The 17,971-nt window shown below is 54.1% G+C and overlaps 1 protein-coding gene across 1 annotated transcript; it reads right to left on the reverse strand.

Moving 5' to 3' along the window:
- Positions 1 to 101: 101 nt before the first annotated feature.
- Positions 102 to 16,976, reverse strand: NCF1 (neutrophil cytosolic factor 1). The gene is made up of 11 exons (XM_027609714.2): positions 16,857 to 16,976; positions 11,595 to 11,675; positions 8,647 to 8,722; positions 8,356 to 8,521; positions 7,008 to 7,057; positions 5,306 to 5,428; positions 4,779 to 4,886; positions 3,860 to 3,977; positions 2,308 to 2,415; positions 1,621 to 1,766; positions 102 to 1,265 (listed from the first exon to the last, which is right to left on the reverse strand). Exons 1-11 carry the CDS (start codon positions 16,926 to 16,928, stop codon positions 1,144 to 1,146), a joined length of 1,170 nt encoding a protein of 389 aa, XP_027465515.1. The 5' UTR covers positions 16,929 to 16,976; the 3' UTR covers positions 102 to 1,143.
- Between the last annotated feature and the right edge of the window lie 995 nt (positions 16,977 to 17,971).

Here is a 17,971-nt window from a genome sequence, read left to right on the forward strand (position 1 = left end):
GCCACCTCCAGGGGACCGGAAATGCAGAAAAATGTGAGGAAAACGTTGGATCGGGACCTTAGCTTGGAAAAAATGAAACTAAAAATTATGAAAATCAGTATTTTATCTCACACAGTTTGTTTTTTTAATTATACTTGCAACTGAACAAGCAAAGGGGTTGGGATGGTCGGTGATTAATTCTCCCACAGCTTTGCATGATAGCGTTTGAGGGGCTGGATTTTTCCAGCAAACTGAGTGTGCAAAAAGCAAACAAAGGGCCCAGTGGTGTTCTCAAGGCCTCTTTCAATCGTTGCGCTGGTCAAATTATTCTCTTGAGAAGCATCAGTCCCCTTATCTCGAAGGAACCAGCCTTGTCCATCCGCTTGTGCCACCTCCCACATAGGTGGGGTAGCTGCCACCCACCGCCTTCCTGTTACGGTGCCGCTTTAGCAAGATTTGCAGCTCCAGGTTGCACCCTGGTTGGTGTCTTTGCATTTTGCAAAAGATCCAGCGGCAACAAAGACTTTGAGCCATGGTCTGGCAGCAGGGCTGGTGGGGGCGGTGAGGGTCTGTTCATGAATGAGTAATTGCTTTCTGCTACAACCTCGTAACTGGGCAGCGAATAATCAGAGGTGCTCCCTCCCTATACCTAGATGACAATTTTTCTTTGTCACCGAACTAGGGTGCACACGCCGCGCGCTGTGGCACCCTTCTTCAGAACTCACCTTCAGTGGGACCAAAGTTTTAGCAGGCAGCTTCTGTCCAAACAGCCAGCGCGGGGGGGGGGGGAGGGGGGTTGGTGCGGGGGATTCCTATTGCATTTGGCCCCGTGCAAACTTAGTCTCGGCCAAGGCCAGGGCAGTGTGCAACCGGACCTTGGTTCTTGCAACTTCCCCCAACCTCCTGCCCCAGCAGAACTCACAGCCCTCAGTCCTAATTCTATAAACACCCCCAAGGGCGAGCCCAGCCCAGCCCAGCCCGCCCGGCTGCTCTGCAGGACCTCTGTCCACTCCAAGCAACATTTATTGAGAGCGCTGAATAGTTAGCCGGGGAGGCCGGGACTGCCGGAGGCATCCAGACTTCTGGATCTATACACATGTACACAAGGATGGGGCGGGACAGGGCGGAGAGGCCAGGACGCCATCTAGGGGAGGCGACCCGGCCTCAGACGGCGGATGCCAGCTTCCGTTTGGTGCTCTCGCTGCAGCGGTGCAGGATGAGGTCCGCGCTGGGCCGCGGGGGCACCGCGGGCTGTGGCTTTGCGCTCTCGGTCTGAGGCTGCTCCCCTACGGCGGAAAGCGAGGCCGGGTGAGAGGCCCCGCCCCACCCCTCAGGCCCCACCCCCTCACCGCCCAGGCCCCGCCCCGGAAAGCCCCGCCTCCAGACCGCTACGGACACTCACGCCGCGGGCTCCCAGCACAAGGGCGGCCCGGGCCGCCCCTGGCCCCGCTTCTAGCCCCGCCCCGTCTTCAAGGCCCCGCCCCAAGAAAGCCCGCCCCCAGGCCGCTGCCGGCACTCAGCGCGCCGGCTGGCGGCCCTCCGCGGGCCCGGGGACGCCTGACCACGCCCATGGCCACGCCCCGTTCTCCCGGCCCCGCCCCGGGGAGCCCCGCCCCGCCCCCGGGCACCACCCGCACTCACGGCGCGGGCTCCCCGCTCTCCGCGGTCCCGGCCGCCCTTGGCGTCGACGCTGCTCCAGAAAACGAACACTGTTGCGCCGATAGGTGTCCTGGCTGAGGCGCTTCCGCGACCGCTGGTGGATGCTGTGCGCGTTGCGGATGGACGACCTGGGCGCAGCGGGACGGGGGCGTTGCTCAGCGCCCGGCCGTCCCCGCTGCGCCCGCGTCCCTGCTTGCGGGGACGCGCATGACAGGCGCTGGGGTCCAACGACTGGCCCGGGACAGTGCGGAGCGGGCCGGGGACCCCGCACGACGGGGCGGACCATGCATGCCACTCCCCCGCGCCAACACGGACTCCTGGGTGGCAGAGCCCAGGTCCATTTCCCACGCCCCTCGCCAGCCTTCAGCCCGGCCCCTCCCCAGGAAGCCCGCTGGACTGCTGCAGCCCTCGTGGGCCGTCCCCAAGGACGCCCGGCCTCGACGTCTTCACCTCCACCTCACGCCCCTGCTGTCCCACCGCCCCCGTGCCAGCCCCACGATGTGGGAGGGCACGTCCTGCCTCGATCCAGTGAGGGTGCTGTCTACCCCGCCTGCTGGGGAACCCCGTCCAGAGCCCCCTCCCCAGCACTGCCAATCCAGGGCCTGGACCGACAGAGGGGACCCGTCGTACCTCCTCCTCAGGCCCGTCCAGTCCGGGGCCCTCGCTCACCTGCGGGGCGGTGCCCCTCGGCTCTTGATCTGGCGTTGGGCCTGGGCTATATCCTGCCCGGACTTCTGTAGGTACATGGATGGGAAGTAGCCTGTGATGTCGTCTTTCCTGCAACAGAGGCAGCCCTTGAAGCCCCCACAGTCACAGGGGGGAGTAGGGGCCTCAGATGTAGGGGGCTCAGGGATCTCTCTAAACAGTTGGGGACGGGGCACCTGGGTAGCTCAGTGGTTAAGAGTCTGCCTTCCGCTCAGGTCATGATCCCAGGGTCCTGGGATCGAGCCCTGCATGGGGCTCCCTGCTCAGTGGGAAGCCTGCTTCTCTCTCTCCCACTCCCCCTGCTTGTGTTCCCTCTCTCGCTGTGTCTCTCTCTGTCAAATAAATAAATAAAATCTTTAAAAAATTAAAAAAAAAAATAAACAGCTGGGGTTGAGGCAAGTCGGGAGTTGCAGACACCCTGAAGCCTGGCCAACACCAGACCCTGTCCCGCTGGGCCTCAGTTTCTTCATCTGGGGCAACATAGGCCCCCCCGGCCATGATGTTGGTAGTGGGAGAAATTAGCAGGTCCAACTTGCCCCCCCCACCCAGAGACATGTCTTTGTAATAAAACATCTGCAACAGTGTATTTGTCGGTTTTTTCTTTTACAGGGTGTCTAAGAAATCTTTGTCTCCCTCCAGGTCACCAAGTTCCCCTATTCTTTCTTCCGAAAGCTTTTTAGTTTGGGGTTTTGTGCTTGGTCAAACCCGCGACGCATCCCGAATAAATGTGCGTGGTGTGAGGGAGGGGTCTACGTACCTTTCCTCCATGTGGACGCCCAGCTGTTCGGGCACCACTTGCTGAAAAGACTTTTCTCTCCATTCTCACTACTATAATTTGGGGAGTGAGAAAACTTTGCATTTTACAAAGTTCACTCAGTAAAACTCTGATCCTTCTTGGCTGGTGGGAGAATCACAAGCAGATTCTTAGGGGTACATGATGGGTGGTTAAGTGAAGGTCAAAAAAGGTTAACAAATATCTTCCTCCCTCAGAGCCTCCAACCTGGGGCCATGCTGATGGTGGGTGCTGTGGCCACGAGCTCACTGGGGCCATGGACTGGCCCTATGACTCGAGGCTCTGAAAGGGTGTACAAGGACCTGGGGGGGCCCAGTGGGTCCGAGAAGATGACTCTACAAGCCCCCAGGGTTCTGCTCTCCCCAGGAGGAATGACCAGATAAGAATCAAGGACAACCGAAGATTTAAAAGGAAAAAGGATGGCAGGGTCTGCTCTACCAGTTCTCAAGAAAAATAATTAACGCAACAATTAATTGTGTTGTAGAAGGAATAACAGATGGCGAGTGACCCTAAGTCACAAAGAACAAGGACACTGAACACTGAGAGCCAGGTGGGGTGGGATAGTCATTGATCTGCTACCAAAATGGAAACTGAGTCCAGAGAGAGGTGGTGGCTTATCCAGAGTCCCACACCTGAGTCAGCACTGAGCCCAAACAGACCGGGCCCCAGGCCAGGGCTGACACTCAGGGTGGGCACAGTGGGGAGGGAGGGGTGCTCTCCTACCTGATGACCCACCAACCATCCAGGAGCTTATGAATGACCTCAATGGCTTCGCCCTCCTGCAGAGACACTTCATCCTCCATCTGGGCAGTATAGGCTTTGATGGAGACATAGGGCTCACCTGGTCGGCCGTGGGGGCAGGGGCACGGTGTGAGGGTCCGCCCAGCGCTGGCCTGCCTCCCCTCCTCTCCTCTCTGGGCCCCAAGGCTTTCTCCAGCTAGAGCCCAGGACCACCCTCCCCCCTCCTCCCTGCCTGCTCCTTACTGGTCTCCCTCTGCAGGCTCCGGCCACCCACTCTTGGGGCACCCTGGAGTTCCGCCCTCTGCCCACTACCCGTGGGGGAGCTGGCCCATCCCTCCCCCCACCATCCACATCAGGGGCCAGGCACCTAAATAGGACACTTGGCCAGGCAGGCGGTGCAGGGGTGGAGCACCTGTCCACACGGCACCTGAGCCACTTGACTCCGGCGTCCACACCTTTTCCAGTTTTTCCAGAGATGCCATAAATCCGCATACAGTTGTGGAATCTCTCCATTTTAAAATACGGGCAATCAACTCTAACTTACTTAGCTCCAGCCCGCGGGCTGCCGGTTCTCCCCTTGCAGTCAGTGAGGATGCCCCTGCCCGCAGGCAGCGCTCCTTCCTGAACCTCAGATCTGCTCCTCAGTTGGCTTCCCACTGGACCTGGCCTGGGCTGGACCCACCTCTACTCTGCCTCCTGGTTCTCTGTCCTGACCAAGGGCACCACCTCCTACCTGGGCCCCTCAAGCCAGACTATGGGGTCTCCAACCTGACCCCACTGTGCACCCCACAATCATATCCAACCCCAAAGTGGATATGATTGTATCTGGCTTCTCAATATCCCAGGGCCCCTCTGGTCCCTTCCCCTCATATCCTTATGGCCATGGAGGGCAAGGCCGCACCTTCGTAGTTGGGCTCTGGGTCCTCTGTCTCATCAGGACTGTCCAGGGGCTCCAAGTAGGATGCTGGGACCCAACCTCGCTTTGTCTTCATTTGGCAGAACCACCAGCCTGTGCAGAGACGGGAGCGGGGGGGGAGGTGAGGCAGGAAGTCTGGGCGGGCCTGGCAGCCTCCCTCGGCCACCAGGCTGGTAAGGACACCCGAACATAGACACAGACATCCAACACTCAGATTCAGAAATGTCACCTTCACCACACTCCGTGCACACAGGTTACAGGATTACAGCTCAGAATCTGCTTCCCACACAGCACACCCAGAGGCTCACCTGGCCTCCTGGACCTAACCCCCGGGGATGCACAGATGCCCACAGCCTCCCCTGGGGGGGTGCTCTCAGCGTGGGGAGGCCAGTTGGGGTCCCCGGAGGAGACACAAGCCTGTCAGTGGACCAGGCAGGGAGGAAGCCGGGGGCTGTCTGAGGGTCAGAGCCTTGGTAGGGGGCTTGAGGTCCCAGCAGGGCAGGGAGACTGACCACTCTCACTCTTCTCCACGACGTCTACCACATCACCCGTGGCCAGAGCCATCTGGGAGCCCGAGGTCTTCTCAAAGTCAGCGATGGCCCGGTACGTCTGCAGGATGATGGGGCCTGTGATGTCTGGACAAAGGGAGGGCGGGGTGAGGGCACAGTGCAGGGATGGGCTGCCTCCTCCAGGCAGTCCCCTGCGCGGGCCACCAGAACCAGATGTCCCCTGCCAACTAGAAAGCAGCAGAGACCAGCTAGTTTCACAGCCCCACATTTATGGAGCACCTAGTGTGTTCCAGATACTAGTCACACACCTTACACACCCTCTTTCTCACTTGATCAGGTTAGTGAGCAGCCCTCCTGCGCCCTAATGTGCACACCAATCACCCCAGGATCTTGCTGGAACACGGGTTCTGATTCCATAGGTCGGCAATGGGACCTGAGAGTCTGCATTTCTAACCAGCCCCCAGGTCTTGCTACTGCACCATGTTATAGACTGGAATACCTCTCTTCTCCCCTCCCCAAAATTCACATGTTGAAGCCCTAAGCCCCGGTACCTTAGAATCTGTATTTGGAGTTAGAGCCTTTAAGGAGGTGATAAGGGTGGGGCCCTGACCCCATAGGACTGACATCCTTATAAGACGAGGAGGAGACACCAGGGGGGTATGTGCACAGAGGGAAGGCCGGCTGAGGGCACAAGAAGGAGGCAGCCATCTGCATGCCAAGGGGAGAGGCCTCGGCAGAGCCCAGCCCTGCCCACACCCTGATCTCGGACTCCCAGCCTCCAGAACTGTGAGAGAACTCATTTCAGTTGTTTAAGACCCTCCCCCCCCCCCTCCCCCGGTCTGCGGTGCTTTGGCCTGCATAGACACTGCTGGTCCCTGGACCACACTGTTGAGAGGCCCATAGCCCCGTCCGGGCATCCCACTCACTGGTTGAAATCCTGCTCCACATTTCGTGGCTGTGTGGCCCTTGACCTGAGTCCCAGCTTAAATCAAGCTTCAGTGTGTCCAGCTGTGAAATGGGGCTAATAGCACTTTGGTCCCTACTTCATATTTGTTTAGAGATGATTCCATGTGTTAATATGTACAAGACATTTAAAATAGGGCCTGGGGGGCCCCTGGGTGGCTCAGTCGTTAAGCGTCTGCCTTCAGCTCAGGTCGTGATCCCGGGGTCCTGGGATCGAGCCCCACATCGGGCTCCCTGCTCAGCGGGAAGCCTGCTTCTCCCTCTCCCACTCCCCCTGCTTGTGTTCCCTCTCTCGCTCTGTCTCTCTCTGTCAAATAAATAAAATCTTTAAAAAAAATAAATAATCATTTAAAAAATAAAATAATAAATAAATAAAATAGGGCCTGGGACAGAATAAGTCCTTAATAAATGTCAGGCTGTATTATTAACAATTATCATGCACAACAGATCAGACACCATCAGGCCCCTCTGCCCCCAAACACGTTCATTCAGTCAGCCACGACGTCGCGGGCTGTTGGGAGCCGGGGTCGGGCTGGGCTCTGCAGCCACAGACATGAACTTCGAAAGCTTCACTGACCAGTGACCCCACCCCCCCCGGCCAAGATCCTCAGTCTTTAGTGCAAGCCACCAAGATAACTCCCCCCCACCCCGGCTCCTTTGCCTGCACGGCCTGTGCTCAGGACCCCCATCACGTTCCCAGTCCCTGCAGGGTGACCTACAGGTGGCTGCCCCCGGCTCTCACCCGTAATGTTCTTGTCTTTAGGCACCAGGTAGGTTTCTGGCTTTTTCACCCTGCAGGAAAGAAGAGTCTGGGTTAGGCTTGCGGCTTCCCACTGGGGAGGCAGAGGCTCCGGGCAGACCTCCAGAAGAACTTCCCAAGAGGAAAAGGAACGTGGGATGTGGGGGCCGCTGCGGGGTGGGGGAAGGGAGCCACGGGGACGTGCAACGAAAGCCCCCCACCCCTACCTTCTGCAGACCCAAAGAAGGAGCCAACTGTTTTGGGGGGGGAGTTTTAGAGATTTTATTTATTTATTTATTTGACAGAGAGACAGCGAGAGAGAGAGAGAGAGAGAGAGAGAGAGAACACAGGCAGGGGGAGCTGTAGGCAGAGGGAGAGGGAGAAGCAGGCTCCCCGCTGAGCAGGGAGCCCGACATGGGGCTCGATCCCAGCACCCTGGGATCATGACCTGAGCCGAAGCTAGCCGCTTAATGACTGAGCCACCCGGGCGCCCCAAGGAGCCAACTGTTAAAGAGAACACAGGTGATGCACTCCGGTCTGGGAAAGGCTCTTGTCACCTCGGTGGGGCCAGCTCCCCTCTTCTGGGGGCTCAGGAGAGCGGCCGACAGGGAGGCGGCATCCCCACCACCCAGGCCCCTGGGTGCTGCACTGTCCTGCCCCTGGGCCAGGGGGGATGTTCAGCAGGACTGTGTGTTCTCCAGGCCTCACCAGTACTCAGCAAGCCGCAGGGGACAGAGAGAGGGACCTTCCCCAGCAGGACAGCCCATTCCCCTGAGACCTCCCTCAGCTTCTCAGATGCTTCCCAGGCTGGACCCTGAGTACAGGAGTCCCCTGGCGCTGGGGCAGGCAGAGAATGAGGGGGCAAAGCGGAGGCGTGCTCAGCGATTAACAGTGGCCACCAGCCCTCCCATCTCCCCCCCACTGGGGATCTGCACTTCACAGTTTGTAAGCGCTCCCCACGGCCCCCATTACTCCATCTGGCCCTTCCCACCCCGTTACAGACGGGAAACTGGCTTTCAGAAGGCAAGCTGAGGCTGAGGACCTACGATCTCACACTCCCAGCCCAGAGAGCCCCCCCCCCCCTGCCCCCAGCACCGTGAGGCTCAGAGGCTCCAGGTGGAGACTTGGCAGGGACACTGGGGCGGGGGTGGGCGGGGTTCCAGGTCACACAGGCCAGAGTTGGAATCCTTCCTCCTTCTCTTTTGGGCTGTGTGACTTCAGGCAAGTCGCCTCCCCTGTCTGAGCTTTAGTTATCTGTCACAGGGGGGATATCCTGCACCCCCTCCCCAGGCAGAGCTCACCACTGCCCTTCCCTCTTCCACTTCGGGACCAGAATGCAGGGGCCACTCACTGGCTGTCCGTGGGGAGCTTGAGGTCGTCGGGGCGCACCTGGAAGAAGTTGAGGAGGTGGGGGCAGCGAGAGATCTTGACAGGCAGGCTCATGAGCGCATTGCAGTATTCGGTGAGGGTGCCCTGGCGACTCTCGGCGACCCGCTGCCCATCGAACCACCGTGGGGCTGGAGGGGCCCGGGAGGGACACCAGTGAGCACACTCCCAGGTCAAGTCCCAGAGAGGGTGGGAGTAGGGGGCACAGATCGCAGGGCAGGCGAGCGGAGCCAGGACAGGTGACCCTGCTCCTTACCTGGCAGGTGGGGGATGATCCTGTTCTGTGGGTTGATGTCCCCCGCCTCGATAGGAAACATTTCCTTTAACATTTTCTAGACACAAAAGAAAAGGTGAAAGCACATCCTTTATTACAACGCTGTCAAAGCATCATCGGAAATGACTGTTCTAATCACGTGGGCTAGAGACTCCGGCTGCCGTCCTTGGTCCTCTCTTTCTCTCCCACCTTACATTCATGCCGCCAGCAGATCCTTCTGGTTCTGCTCCTAAAAGCCATCCAGAATCTGACCCTTCTCACTGCCCACACAGCCGCCACCTCGGGCTGAGCTTCCAATGAACCTGGATGATCACATCCTACGCCCCCTTCCATTTTTGTCCTCAACCCAGCACCCTCTTCACACTTAAATTGGATCATGTCTCTCCTCTGCTCAGAGACTTCCCTGGCTCTCAGCTCACTCAGAATGGAAGCCAAAGGCTTCACATTAGTCTACAAGGCCCCGCAGACCTGTCCTGCCTGCCTCACTCACCTCCTCTGCCACCGCCCTTGTTCACTCTGCTCCAGCCATCTCTGAATCCTGCAGGCCCACTCCTGCCCCAGGGCCTTTGCACTTGCTCTTCCCGTTCTTCCCCTGTATTTGTCAATAGCGCTTTCTCTTTCTCTTTGTCCTTTTTCAAGTCTTTGCTCAGATATCACCCCCTCAGTGAAACCTTCTCCCTGACAATTTCCCCTCCTAACTCAGTCCTCCCATCCACCACCACCCCCTGCTTTATTTTCTCTATAGTCCTAACGACTAACATACTATGTAAATTACTTATGTTTTGTTTGTCTGTTATCCTGACTCCTCCGCTAGAACTTAAGGTCCACAAGGGAGGGCAAGAACTTGGATCTTTTTTATGCCCTTGTCACCTTCAGAGCATTTCCTGCTCACCAAGTAGGACGCACCTGGGGCTTAGTAGGTGCTCGATAAAGAGTTGTTAAATGAATGCATGAGTCCACCAATTAGTAAAAGGGGCTAATCCTACACTGGAACAAGCCAGAACAGTTTAAAGAGGAGAGATGGAGTCGCGCACATATCAGCAATGGACAGGTCTCAACAACGTGACCCAGTGACAGGAACAAGGCAGAGCAAGGAACAGCGGCATGCTGACGGCCTCTAGAAAGCCTGCGGAAAACGCACACTCAACACTACGGCATCTTGTTCTTAGATGTGTGTGTGTGCGCACGCACGGGTATAGTCACCCAGGCCTGGAGCTGGGACAGGACATGGGATAAAGGGTGTTTTCCACTTCTTTTGTAATGTTTCCTTTTCTTTTTATTTTTTTTTTAAGATTTTATTTATTTATTTGACAGAGACACAGCGAGAGAGGGAACACAAGCAGGGGGAGTGGGAGAGGGAGAAGCAGGCTTCCCGCGGAGCAGGGAGCCCGATGCGGGGCTGGATCCCAGGACCCCGGGATCACGACCTGAGCCGAAGGCAGACGCTTAACTGACTGAGCCACCCAGGCGCCCCATGTTTTATTTTTTTTATCTTAAAAAAAGCCTTGTGGGGCGCCTGGCTGGCTCAGTCGGCGGAGCTCATGACTCCGGATCTCGGGATTGTGAGTTCAAGCCCCACGCTGGGCATAGAGTTGACATTTAAAAAAAAAAAAAAAAAAAAAGCGTTGTAGCAAACAGCACAGTGACATCAATTGTGACTCAGGGTCCTGGGTGTGTGGGGCTGCTTATAGTCTTCACATTGATCTGCATTTTGCTTTTATTTATTTATTTATTTACTTACTTTTTTTTTTAGGTAGGCTCCTCAGATCATGACCTGAGCTGAGATCAGGAGTCAGAAACCGACTGAGCCACCCAGGTGCCCCTGCATTTTGCTTTAAATTTTTCATACAAGAGGGGCATCTGGCCGGCTCAATCAGTAGAGCGGGCAACCTTTGATCTCGGGATTGTGAGTTTGAGCCCCACGTTGGGTGTGGAGATTCCTTAGAAATAAAAAAAAATATAAAAAAAAATTCTGGGGCGCGCCTGGGTCTGCTTCTCCCTCTGCCTGCCATTCCCCCTGCTTGTCGTTGCTCTCTCCCTGTGTCAGACACACAAATAAATCTTTAAAAAAATTCTAAGTTTGGGAGCCTGGGTGGCTCAGTCGGTTAAGCGACTGCCTTCGGCTCAGGTCATGATCCTGGAGTCCCGGGATCGAGTCCCGTATCGGGCTCCCTGCTCGGCGGGGAGTCTGCTTCTCCCTCTGACCCTCTTCCCTCTCGTGCTCTCTATCTCTCATTCTCTCTCTCTCTCAAATAAATAAATAAAATCTTTAAAAAAATTCTAAGTTTATGTTCTGTGTATTTTACCACATTAAAACATACTTTAAGGAAATCTTACCACTTGCAACGATGTGGATGGAAGTAGAGGGTATTATGTTAACTAAGAGAAATAGTCAGAGAAAGACAATTATATCATCTCACTCATATGTGGAATTTAAGAAACAAGACAGAGGATCATAGGGGGAGGGGGGGGAGAAAATAAGACGAAATCAGAGACGGAGATAGACCATAAGAGACTCTTAACTCTAGGAAACAAACAGGGTCGCCGGAGGGGAGATGGGCGGGGAGATGGGGTAACTGGGTGATGGACACGAAGGAGGGCACTTGATGTGATGAGCACTGGGTGTTCTGTGCAACTGATGAATTATTGAACACTACATCTGAAACTAATAATACACTATATGTTAATCAATTGAATTTAAATAAAAAAAATAAAAATAAAACATACCTTAAGGAAATATTCTTTTAACTTAAGGAATAAATAATGCACCCTCAACTGTGGGCTGGGGGTGCTGTGGGTTCCTCACTTCCTGGCCAGCACCTGGGCCACCCTCGCCCTGGAAGGGCAGAGCTGGGACTGGGTGTGGCATCCCCCCCCCCTCCCCGACACACACACACACACACACACACACAAGTGCACAGGGCACTCACGTGGAACTCGTAGATCTCCGTGAACCGCCGGTATACCACCTTCTCAGACAGGTCCTGCCACTTCACCAGAAACATGTACACCTGGGGGGGTGACAGGGCGGGGGCGTTCAGCTTCCTGGGGGAAGCCCACAGGACTCAGGGGCAGGGGCAGGGGTGGGGTGGAGAGAGCACTCTTTGGGGCGACCTGAGCCACGGAGAGGGCACTGACTTCATGGACCCCAGAGCTCCTGCTCTCCAGCCTTAGGACCCAGGGCGAGATGTTCAGCTTCTCTCAAATGAACTCAAATTCCTCATCTGTAAATTGGAGATAGAGGGGCTCCTGGGGCTGGTAGGAGAGTTATGGGAGGTGAGACTTAAGCCTGGGCTCAGACCATATGAGAACTCAGGGAGAGAGTGTAGGGTCCCATTTCTTTTTTTTTTTTTAAAGATTTTATTTATTTATTTGACAGAGAGAGACACAGCGAGAGAGGGAACACAAGCAGGGGGAGTGGGAGAGGGAGAAGCAGGCTTCCCGCGGAGCAGGGAGCCTGATGCGGGGCTCGATCCCAGGACCCTGGGACCATGACCTGAGCCGAAGGCAGACGCTTAACGACTGAGCCACCCAGGTGCCCTAGGGTCCCATTTCTACCAAACGACCAGAATAGACAATCTACACAGACAGAAAGTAGACTAGTGGTTGTGGGGACTGGGCTGAGAATGGGAAGTTCCTAACAGGTCTGGGGTTTCTTTTGGGTGGTGATGAAAATCTAATCTAATATTAGGGGCACCCGGGTGGTGAAGTCAGTTAAGCGACCGACTCTTCGATGTGGCTCAGGTCGTGATCTCAGGGGCGTGAGATCGAGTCCCACGTTGGGCTCCACGCTCAGCTCGAAGTCTGCTTGAGATTCTCTCCCCTTCTCCCTCTGCCCCTCCTGCTCATGCTCTCTCTCTCAAATAAATAAACACATCTTTAAAATATGTGTATATATATTGATTGTATGATGGTTGCACAACTCTGTGAATACTAAAAACCATTGTACACTTTATATGTACACTTTATATAGGTGAATTATATCTCCATGAAGCCATTATTAGGAAGAAGAAAAAAAAAGAAGGAAAGAAACCTGGTAAGGCGAAACCATAAGAGAGCTAGGAGAATTCTACTCAGCCACAAAAAGGAACAAATTACTGACAGATGCATCCACACGGATGAATCTCAAAAGCATTCTGCTAAGTAAAAGAAGCCAGACACGAAAGGCCACACATGTGATTGGTAGGATTCCATATCTGTGATAGTCTAGAACAAGTGCGACTAACTAAAGGTGGAGGGAAATCAGAACAGAGGTAGCGTCCGGGGGATGGTGGAGGAATGACTGGGGAGTGACAGAATCTGGGGGTGATGGTAACAATCTGTACCTTGATGAGGGTTTAGATTATGTAGGGACATGTACCATCAAAATTCGGCAAATATATCTCTAAGACTGGTGGATTTCATTTTACATAAATTTTACATCAAAAGAGAAAAAAACTAGGGGCACCTGGCTGACTCCATCAGTGGAGTCTGCAACTCTTGATCTCAGGGTTGTGAGTTCAAGCCCCATGTTGCGTGTAGAGACTTCTTACAAATAAAATCTTAAAAAATGTTTTTAAGATAAAATTTAAAAAGAGAAAAAAATAAACAAATACGACCCCTAGGTAGTGATATGCATGCTTAAGTATTTAGGGCAAAGTGTACAGATGTTTGCAATTTGCTTTGAAATGCACCAAAGGGACGCCTGGGTGGCTCAGTCAGGTAAGCTAGCCAGACACCCCAAGAAAACGTTTATACGTTTTTTTCTCTTTCCCTTTTTTCAGATTTTATTTGTCAGAGAGAGAGAGCACAAACAGGGGGAGAAGAGGGAGCCTGATGTGGGGCTTGATCCCAGGACCCAGAGATCATGACCTGAACCAAAGGCAGATGCTTAACTGACTGAGCCACCCAGCCATCTGGCTTCTTTCCTTCCTTCCTCCTTCCCTCCCTCCCTCTCTCTCTCTTTTTTTCTCTCTCTTTCTTCTTTTCTTTCTGTTTTTTAAAAAGATTTTATTTATTTATTTGACAGAGAGAGACACAGCAAGAGAGGGAACACAAGCAGGGGGAGTGGGAGAGGGAGAAGCAGACTCCCCGCTGAGCAGGGAGCCCGATGCGGGGCTCGATCCCAGGACCCCAGGATGACGACCTGAGCCGAAGGCAGACGCTTAACAACTGAGCCACCCAGGTGCCCTCTTTCTTTCTTTTTTAAACATTTTATTTTTAGGGGCGCCTGACTGGCTCAGGCAGTTAAGCATCTGACTCTTGATTTTGGCTCAGGTCATGGTCTCAGGGTCGTGAGATGGAGCCCCACATCAGGCTCCATGCTCAGCATGGAGTCTACTTGAGATTCTCTCCATTTCCCTCTATCCCTGCCCCCCAGCTCATGTGCTCTCTATTAAAAAAAAAATATTTTTAAACAATCTCTACACCCAATGTGTGGCTTGAACTCATGACCCCAAGATCGAGAGTTGCATGCTCCACTGATGAAGCCAGCCACCCCCTCTTTTTTTTTTTTGCAAAGAGAAATACAGGAAAGATAAACCAGAATGAGTCTTTGAACACATCTTTTTATAAAGTTTCGATGTTTGATCACAACAAACATGTTAATATTACACACACACACACACAAAATATTACACACTTAAAAGTAAACTTAGATCAACAAGGATTTTTTTTTTTAACTTCAAATTGGGAACAAACGAAAACATATGAACTTCACCATCTATCAGATGGAAAACAACCATATTAAAGAAAACTGGAAAAGAAAAAAAATCCAAGTAACTCTTAGTTACAGTATTTCTACCTTCAATCCAAAGGGGAAAAAAAAAAACCGCAAAGAGACTTAAATTTGACCTAACAGGTTGATTGTTCATAATGGCGTGGGTGCTGTAATTCTGATAGAACTAGCTTATGTGGATTGCAGAAATGAGCAAAGGAGTCAAGATGTTAATTCAGCTGGGAGGCGGGGTAATCATGGAGAGAGAAAGGATCTATGACTATAAAGTGGTACAAGGAGAAGGAGATGGAATGGCTCTTTTCCCCGGTCTGAAAGGCCACGGGCAAAGACATCCGAAAGACAATGAGCATGCTCAGCTTCCAAATCTAGAGTTCTAACCTCACTCCCCACTGCAGAGAAACAGGGGAAACGGCGGAGTCCAGGGCTCCCGCTGGAGAGCACAGGATCAGCCTGGAACATCTCGGTACCAGAAGTAAGAATAATGCTGAGAAAATGACAGACTAGGTCAAAAAACGCAGGAGCCAGCTTGAAGGGGCTCCCAGTAGCCAGATCTGGTACGATCAGAGCATGAAATGAGTTATGATAGTGATGGATTGTAACCCACTGAATAAAAGAGAAATCCACGCATCCGTAGTGACCTAAGTGAATAGTAAGGACGAGGGGAAGAACCTTACGGTACAATGTTAACTAATAAATGCAGAAGGAACGGTAGAGTTTTAAAAAATCACCGTTTGGCAATCATTATAGTAATTTGACTCAGGCAAGAGTCATCCAGGTGCTGTAGAGGGAACAGGATATTCATTTAGTTTCAGAAAATCTCCCCGCAGTTTCATTATTAATCAAAAGGGGAAAACTAGTCACTTTACAGTAGAGACATCTGGTGATCCAAATTAACATCACCAACACAGGAACCAGCAAAAAATCTCCCGCCAGCTGATAGGATCAGCGAGGCGAACACCGTGTCCCTTCTGGGCTATTCCTGCCACCAATACATAATCCCAATCTAATGAAGAAGGATTAGACAAATCCTTTTGCAGAAGGGACGTCCTACAAAATGACTGGCCCATGCTCTTCAAAATGTCAAAGTTGAGAAGGACAAAAAAAGATTAAGACTGACCCATGGGCGCCTGGCTGGCTCAGTCGGAGGAGGGTGTGACTCTTGATCTCGGGATCATGAGTTCGAGCCCCGTGTTGGGTGCAGAGATTAAATAAATAAAACTTAAAAAAAGACTGACCCAGATTAAGGAAGTCTGAAGAGTCACGACATGTGAAATGCAGCAGGTGGTCCTGGGTTGGATCCCAGACCGTGAACATTTTTACTACAAAGGACAAGTAAGGGAAATGGTGAAATCTGAGTGAAATCCGTGGGTTGGAGAAGGGTGTTTCGTCTATTAATTTGCTGATGTTGACACATTTGCATTGCGGTGGTGTAAGAGAATGCCCCTGATTTTAAGAAATACACAATAGAGGGGCACCTGGGTGGTGCAGTCGGTAAAGCATCCGACTCGGCTTCCGCTCAGGTCATGATCTTGGGGTGGTGAGGCTGAGCCCCGTGCTCAGCAGGGAGTCTGCTTGAGATTCTCTCTCCCTCTCCCCTCCTGTGCTCGCTCTCTCTCTCTCTCTCTCAAATAAAAAAATAAATCCTTTAAAAAGTACACAGTAGTGTTCAGGAGTAAAGAAACACAATGTCTCCAATTTACTCTAGAATGATTCAGAGAGAGAGAAAGAGATGGGGAAGAAGAGAGACAGAGAGAGAGAGAAAGAAAGAGACGGAGGGAGGGGACAGGGAGGGAGGGGAGAGAGGGAGCACAGATGTGGGGGTTGGAGGGATATTGGGGTCATTGGTGCTTTGGGGGCAACCTTTCTGTAAGTTTGAAATTATTTCAAAATCAGAAGTGAAGAAAAAGAAGAAAGGTCTTGGCAAAGGATACTGAATGTGCCCTACAAATACCATACAATTGACAAAGCAGAGTTCCTCCCTGGCCTTCCTCTGGCCTTGGGGACCCTATGGTGGGGTGGGGTGGACATGTCTGGGCAGCCTCCCGGGACAGGGCACGGGAGAAGGGGACATTTTTGGCCCCTTGGTGGTGTCACCCTACCGGAGGGGATCCGACTGGAATGTAACTGATCCCAGGGCCGGCTTGGGGAGACAGAGGGTTGCCGCCAGTCCTCTCCCGGAGGACGGCTCCCCGAAAGCTGGGATGGTCGGGGAGGGCTGCCAGGGTGTGAACGGGGCGCTGACAGGGGCCTCCTGGCTGGCGTGGGGGAGCAAGGAGTGAGGTGGGCTGGCAGGGGCCAGGGGCCAAGCCGCTTGTCCTCCCAGCGAGGGCCCCGGGGTGCCAGGGCGCACATCCACGGCGCGCCCCGACGGGCCAGTGGTCCTGGGAGCCGCGCGGCTACAGCGCTGCCTGGCACCTGCGCTCCCGCGACAGGCCTGTCCCTGCACGCTCGCAGGGCCCTCCCGCGGGCTACTCACGTAGTGCTGGCTGGGGACGAAGCGCTTCTCGAAGCCCAGAAGGGCGATGTGGCGTATGAAGGTGTCCCCCATGGCCGGACTGCGGGGCCTCCCCTTCTGAGGGGGTGCTCCTGGCTGGGCCTTAAATGCGGCAGAAAGAGGAAGTCACTCTGGTCTCGGCAGGGGTGGGGGCAGGAGGGGGCAGGGAGGACACAGGGAGGGCTCCGCTTCTTCTTTCAGTTTCTGGGATTCCTCTGACTCCCGTGGCACGGACGTGGGCGGCTGCATGCAGGCATGTGGATGGGAGAGCTTGCCAGGTCGTCCCCATGGTCAGCGAGCCCCACAGTTTGGGGGGGCACCCATCCCCCACCCCTCCCTCCGGCAACCTGTGGACCAGCCACACTGGCCTCTCTGCAGTTCCTGGAACACACCAAGCTGCTCCCACCAACTGCAGGGTCTTTGCTCTTGCGGGGCCACCTGGACCGTCTCCCACTTGTCTGTAACTCCCTCCCTAGGTTTTCAGGTTTCTGCTCAGATGGCTCCCCCTCCAAGAAGCCTTTCTTGATAATTTCACAAAAGAGCAAAACTTCATGCCTCCCCCCCACACACACATCTTTCCTGTTTCGATTCAGAGCACTTACGACGACAGACATATTGCCCATTTCGTTTTTTTTTTTTTTTTACGATGTCTCTCCTTACCAGGATGTGAGCCGCATGGGAGTAAGGGCTTGGCCTGCTATGACAGGGCTCTGGCCCCAAGCCCTAGCCTGGTGGCTGGCTTGCAGAGAGCCCTCCCTAAATATTTGGGTAGTGGCCACGCCAGTCCCCTCCATAGGAGAGGTGCATATCTGCAGGGGTGCGTAACTGAGCGCCAGTGGCTGTGGGGACAGGCTCTGAGTGAGACCTGCGTTCAAGTGGACCCTCGGGGCTGACTCAGTTTCCTCCTGAGTGAAATGGGACCACAGGCTCTGCTGAGAGGCATGTGGGGTGAAGACGTGAGGAGGGAGCCGTGTGCTGGTGGGTGAGGGAAGGGGCTGGGGCCTCTCACACGGTGGTGGTGGTGGTGGGGTGCCTGGGAGGCTCACAGGTTACAGCGCTGGTCCAAGGTCACAGGGCAGGTGGCCTCCACCGACCCA

This window comes from Zalophus californianus, chromosome 10 (genome assembly GCF_009762305.2).
Source record: "Zalophus californianus isolate mZalCal1 chromosome 10, mZalCal1.pri.v2, whole genome shotgun sequence".
Lineage (NCBI taxonomy): Eukaryota > Metazoa > Chordata > Mammalia > Carnivora > Otariidae > Zalophus > Zalophus californianus.